This window comes from Rhagoletis pomonella, unplaced genomic scaffold (genome assembly GCF_013731165.1).
Source record: "Rhagoletis pomonella isolate Grant_MI unplaced genomic scaffold, Rhpom_1.0 Rhpom_scaffold_01173, whole genome shotgun sequence".
In the NCBI taxonomy this organism is placed as follows: domain Eukaryota; kingdom Metazoa; phylum Arthropoda; class Insecta; order Diptera; family Tephritidae; genus Rhagoletis; species Rhagoletis pomonella.
Window position 1 is genome coordinate 1 of NW_023459727.1, and position 6,088 is coordinate 6,088.

The following is a 6,088-nucleotide window of genomic DNA, read 5'->3' on the forward strand; positions in this document are numbered from 1 at the left end:
TCGATAATCTGCTGGAATTTGAAGAAATGCTATTGCCAATTTATCGCATTGTCAAGGTAATCGAAGCCGACGAAGATGCTGATGTAAAAATGCGTCAGCATGCTGCCAATGGCCTTAAAACTTTGGCGGAAAAATGCAAAAAGTTCCTTTTTCCGGAAGCGCAACTACAAAAGGAGATACACATACTCGGTATTAATGAGCCGTCAACAAATCGGGGTAATACATAAAAACACATTTTAGAGTTAAACTAAAATACTTGCTTTATTTTACTTCACAAAATATGTGTATATTTTTTGTTGGCATTTTTTTAAAATCCGTATAAATGCTTTGTGGGCGAAATCAGTTGTAAATATGTAGGTATACGTGAAACTGAAGATGCGAGTGCTAAACCAACAACGATCATGAATAATCAGCAATAACTAAAAAAAAGAACACACAAGGACAATAATTATTAGCTGCCCCGTTAAATATTGCAACTCAACCAGTAGGCCTAATCGCATAACCTTTAATGTCAAGATAGTGTTAACATTTTATATCGAATTCCTTTTCAAGCTTATCGGCAATCATCTTTGCAATGGCTAAGCTGCTGGTAGCACCGGGCGACGGCGCATTGCGACAATGCAGTACTTGACGTGCTAGTGCGCCTTTTCCTTCGCCTTTATCGAAAACGAAGTCATCCACCAAATTACCATGGCTGTCCATGGCTTGTGCGCGTACGCCAGCTGGTCCGGCACTTATATCGAATTCATTGATTTCGGGTATAAACTTCTGCAACTCTTTGGTTTGTAATCTTATAAATAATGACTTAGTCATTTCGCTTAAACCGAATTTTAAATGGCGGGTAGCCATTTTCAAGAAACCGTGATGACGTACTGCATCGAATAATTCCAAAAGGTTAATGTCATTCCACCTGGAAAAAAACAGCGAGTGGTTAGCTAATTAATGGATTACATAACAGTTATACATGAAACTTACTTGTAGCCCTCACGCTTAAATGCGAGCACAGCATTTGGTCCAAGCCAGACGGAACCGTCCATGCGCGGTGTGAAATGCACACCCAAGAATGGCAGATTTGGATCCGGTACTGGGTATATGTTGCCACGCACCATATGCTGCTTCTCTTTCGATAGCAAGAGGTATTCGCCACGGAAGGGTATAATGCGTGGATCACGCGGACAGCCTGTCAACTCCGCTAATTTGTCCGATTGCAGGCCGCCACAGGTGAGCACATAACGCGTACGCACTTGTTGGCGGTCACGAGCGCCACGTATAGTCACCGGGTATTTATCAGCATCCTTGTCCGAGGTCTCCAAGAATTTCGAAACCTATTACAATATAATATAGTTTTTAATTAATTTCCATATCTTCCTTTATAAGTGTAACCATATTTACTTTGAAGTTGAGATGCACAACTCCGCCAGCCTGCTTGAAGTCTTGTGCATAGTACTCTGTAACAAGACCCCAGTCGACAATGCCCGTATGCGGACTATGTATTGCCTTGACACCTTCGCAATATGGCTCAATTTCTTTGATTTCATTTCCGTCGATTAGCTTCAGATCAGGACATAAATTCTTTTGGCCCCGTTCATACAAATCCATTAAACGTCCAACTTCATCCTCGCTGGTGGCCACAACTAATTTGCCCACCTTTTCGTATGGTATTTTCTTTTCATTCAGAAAATCATAAGCCAAATGCATACCCTCCACACATAATTTTGCCTTCAATGAACCTGGTTTGTAATAGATACCAGCATGTATGACACCAGAATTATGTCCACTTTGGTGCACGGCTAATTTGTGTTCTTTCTCTAGTAAGCCAACGCGTAAATGAGGATGTCGTAGAAGAATTTCGCGCGCTGATGCGACACCAACTATGCCGCCGCCAACAACAACCAAATCGTAGTCACTTAAGAAAAATAGTAAAAATAAATTACGTAAATTATATAATTGGTAGGCAATATACAAAAAATGAGAATGTAATTCCCAAATGCCTCCGTATATATACCCTGCAGGGAAACCGCGGACTGGTGCATAAAATTTCTAGTTCCGTACAGAACTTTATCGCCAAAAACGAACCAGTCCGATAGTAAGTAGATCCCCACCAGTTCAAAATCAGCGAAATGTGGGACTCATAAAAAAAAATATTTTATTTCTCGTTTTTCATTAGAAATCTATATCTAAAGTGACGAATTTAGAACTGGTTCGGAATTATAGAAAAAGGGACGCAGAACGAACTAGATCTTATCTGTCGAATTTAGAACTAGTTCGAAACTATCGAAAAAGGGCTGCAGCGGGGGGCTTGTTTACTTTACATAGAAATGTGTTTGGCGGCTTTTTCGTTCAAATGCACTTTCATTCTGCACTTCGCAGATGCTATTTCATAGTTTGGTAATGGAAAACAAAACTTTGTGTTAACATTTCAACATCTTGGTGCCGTCTGGAATCTAACCAATAACAGCGAGCACCTCTGCAAAGTCAGCTACAGTCAAAGGTATGTAAACGTACATTTTTTACAATCATTCAAACAAATTTAATTTCAAATCGAAAAAACTTTTCTTTGAAAATAGAAGAACCGAAAGATTTAAAAATCATGATACTTTTTTCTTTCGTCTGGCGATTTTAAAACTGGTTCGGAACTATAGAATTTAGAACTAGTTCGGAACTATCGAAAAAGGGATGCAGAAGGGCGCAATTGACACTTCCTAGGATATCGCCATGTTAAATTCGCCAGTTCAGAACTAGAGATTTTCCCCACAGGGTATGTATGTAGATATGCGATAATGTTTGCATTTATATTCAGATGTGTATGTCTGTTGCTTGTATGTGTATGCAGACTAAGCATGCATGTGTTGTATCCATACTCATTTTGAATGCTCCTGAACCACCGCTGTCCAGTCGTTGCTGCCGACACTACTGTGCCCCTAATACTTTTGAATAGTTGTGCCATTCTCGCAGGGAATTTTCACTTTCTCTTCAAAACCTTTAACGCAACTCACAGAGACCTTAGTTGACCTTGTCGTACCCCTTTTTATCCCGTTGGAGAAAGTAATTAGCGCTATGTGCTTATTAATTCTCTACGAGATGAGTTACGATTTTGCGTATTTGATTACTCGAGGCGTGTGAGCTTTTCGCGAGAGTAGAAAACCAACTGAAAGCACTTCGCGTACTGGCCGTGCTAATCAACCGCCCACAAGCACCTACCAGCAATCCAAAAATGATAGAATATAATCAGCCCCAAGAATGATAGAATACAAGATTGCGCCAATCGAGCTGAGAGTAACTGGCCGTGACGTCAATAAATACCAGAATGAGAGAGCAAGACGAACTCGACAAGAAAAAGAGGAAGCATCGAACAAAAGGCAGTATTGCCGAGTTTTCAATTTGAAAAAGCACCAAATATTTATTGGTGTATTTTATGGACTTTATATGCATACATAATTATATTGTAAGGATGCCGATTCAAATTAATAAAAATCAATGTTTTTTGCACGACGGTCGATTTCTTCTGGCTTGATTGAAGGTGCTGCCACATATTTTGTTGTCGCTTATGATTGTGCCATGATTTTATTAAAATTTTTGTGAAGTTGCTTACCACGCTTATGATTGCTATAAATTTTGCTTCCATTTTTTTAAGATTTTATAATTTGGTGTCTTCAAACTAAAAACAAAAGCACCAAAAACGCACCAAGCACCAAACTCAAAAATGTTCGGGTTTTGAATACCCACTAAATTTGGTGCGAAAAGCATTAAGTTGGCAACAGTGAATGTAAACAAAAGTATTTTATGACGTCAGCGATTGGGTGGATGCTGTCAAATCGACGATGAGAGGGTTAGCGGTCCGCGAATGGCGCGACCTTTATTTTCTGGATCGTGAGGCGAAGAGTGCTCAGAGACCATTCCAACCCTTTAGACGTCCCCGAATCAATGTAAGTGTATAAAATAGTATACGTACATACATATGTATATGCAGATCAAACTATGGGTACGGTTCAGTTATTTGTACAATGATTTTGGGTTGTTGTGTCCAAACGCGTAACCAGAATCTAAAAGCTTTAGCATACACGTCTTGTCAAAGGATTATAATTTCCGCCTCTATTCTCCGGCAACACAGAAAGGAGAATTCTACTTAGTAAGGGTTATAATCCCTAACCTACGCAGAAGGAAGTTCTGATGAGGGTTACTTTTCCTAAGGGGTATGACTTTTCCTAAAGTTTGCAATGCGCTCTTTCTAATGGGTGGTTTTTAGGTGCCACACCACCGCCCCCTCCACTAAAAACAACAAAATCATTGTACAAATAACTAAATATTTCCTCAAACTATTTTTTTCATCGCAGTTTCATTTCCTATTACCGGATTAATAAAGTTGCTTTTGAAAACATCCTAAACGATGTTAAGCCTTTCATTAAACAGTCGTCCCTCCCTGCTGAAATTAAACTGGCCGCCACAATGAGATGCCTTGCTGAAGGAGGTTTTCAGCGATCTATAGGGAAAGACTTGCATATCGCACTTCATAGATCCACCATTTCGAAGGTTCTTAAAGAAATGTTAAACATTTTAGAAAGAACACAGTGCCCAAAGTGGATTAAGCTAAGAATGAGCTTTGATGAAATCCGTCAGTCAAAATTGTACTTCAGCAATAATTTTAACATTCCTGGAGTAATAGGCTGTATCGACGGGACACATGTGAAATTGCTTAAACCAAACGATAATGATCATCTTTATTATAATAGAAAGGGTTGCTTTAGTGTTAACGCAATGATAGTAAGTAAACCAACACATTTTAAGAAAGAATAATTAAGGTATTCACACCTCGCTGCTCATTCGGTTACCGGTTTGAAAATTATTATTTTCCAGTTAAGGCAAAGTGTATATTATAAAGTATAACCTGAAAAACCGCTAACCAGGCAGCTGTGAACAACCCAAATATTAATAAAAAAATAATCCATTTGCAGATATGTGATTACAGAATGATAATAAGAGCTGTGGATGCGTGTCATCCAGGATCGAGCCATGATTCGTTTATTTTCAATCAGAGCAATGCAAAGCATTACCTTGAATCCAAATATGGAGCTGGTGATCATAGTTCTTGGCTGCTAGGTGATTCCGGCTATGGGTTAGAACCATTTCTACTAACTCCTTATCGCGATCCCAGTGCTGGAACGTCAGAACATGTATTCAATCTCCAACATGCCAAAGCTCGCAACATAATTGAGAGGGTAATTGGAGTACTTAAAAGTCGCTTCAAATGCTTGCAACAAATTCTGCCATATACTCCGCAGAAAGTAGTTCAAATTGTTAACATCTGCAGTGCTTTACATAACATATGTCGCTATCATAATATAGACGACGTCCTTGTCAATTGTACTGAAGATATTACCGACGACGAACCTGCAGAACAAAACAGTCGTTTCCTGACTTCTGCTGCTCATATAAGGGATGAAATTTCGCTTGAGGACTTATGCAGGGCTGCACTTGGATCCAAATGGACTTGTATTATTATATTATACCTATAATCAGGGACCGTAACAGTTACCTACAACTTTTATTAAAAAAATCGTAGTAAAGTTTTGTTTCCAACACCTTCTTAACTGCGAAAAATGAGAATGCCTTTTATACGAATGATTTAAAAAATAAAAGTCAGTGACTGATTTTTATTTGTGACTTTTAAAAGTAAAATTCACTGACTGATTTTTATAAACACTTTTATTGAACACTTTTTACGTCTCATTGTACTATTTAACTGTTGTAACGACCGTCATTCATATGTATATTCATTGCTTGTATTTTATTTCATTTAATAGCATACTGTTCAATGTTTTACGTCTAAACTCTTTGTAATGTCATGTAAAATGCAACTCTGTTTAGTTTGTAAGAAAGCTCTAAAATGCATCACTGACGATCAGCATCGTCATGATCGCCTATAAATACTCGTGCTAGCATTGTAAAACGCCAATTCTCGTCTTAGCGTCGATTGAGTTGGTTCGTCCAATATTGCTTCGGACAACTAACTTCAATAAAGACAATTTTAGTATACACATTAGCTAACGCGTTTTCATTCGTTCACGTATACCTTTAACTCCCTCTCTGT

At 38.6% G+C, this 6,088-nt stretch overlaps 2 protein-coding genes across 2 annotated transcripts; one reads left to right on the top strand and one right to left on the bottom strand.

Moving 5' to 3' along the window:
* Positions 1-242: 242 nt before the first annotated feature.
* On the bottom strand, positions 243-3,206 carry LOC118752020 (L-2-hydroxyglutarate dehydrogenase, mitochondrial-like). Its single transcript, XM_036486844.1, has 4 exons — positions 2,862-3,206; positions 1,393-1,906; positions 976-1,325; positions 243-910 (listed from the first exon to the last, which is right to left on the bottom strand). The coding sequence occupies exons 1-4, from the start codon at positions 2,945-2,947 to the stop codon at positions 523-525; spliced, it is 1,338 nt and encodes a 445-aa protein (XP_036342737.1). The 5' UTR covers positions 2,948-3,206; the 3' UTR covers positions 243-522.
* A 599-nt stretch (positions 3,207-3,805) lies between these two features.
* LOC118752022 (putative nuclease HARBI1) lies at positions 3,806-5,565 on the top strand. The gene is made up of 3 exons (XM_036486847.1): positions 3,806-3,926; positions 4,396-4,761; positions 4,953-5,565. The coding sequence occupies exons 1-3, from the start codon at positions 3,822-3,824 to the stop codon at positions 5,511-5,513; spliced, it is 1,032 nt and encodes a 343-aa protein (XP_036342740.1). The 5' UTR covers positions 3,806-3,821; the 3' UTR covers positions 5,514-5,565.
* The last annotated feature ends 523 nt before the right edge of the window (positions 5,566-6,088 follow it).

Coding starts and splice junctions, on each gene's coding strand:
- LOC118752020 (XM_036486844.1), bottom strand. CDS start 2,947: ATGGCACAACTATTCAAAAGTATTAGGGGCACAGTAGTGTCGGCAGCA. Junction 1,907..2,861: donor TTCAGGAGCATTCAAAATGA/GTATGGATACAA, acceptor ATTTTTCTTAAG/TGACTACGATTTGGTTGTTG. Junction 1,326..1,392: donor TTGTGCATCTCAACTTCAAA/GTAAATATGGTT, acceptor ATATTGTAATAG/GTTTCGAAATTCTTGGAGAC.
- LOC118752022 (XM_036486847.1), top strand. CDS start 3,822: ATGAGAGGGTTAGCGGTCCGCGAATGGCGCGACCTTTATTTTCTGGAT. Junction 3,927..4,395: donor TTAGACGTCCCCGAATCAAT/GTAAGTGTATAA, acceptor AACGATGTTAAG/CCTTTCATTAAACAGTCGTC. Junction 4,762..4,952: donor TTAGTGTTAACGCAATGATA/GTAAGTAAACCA, acceptor ATCCATTTGCAG/ATATGTGATTACAGAATGAT.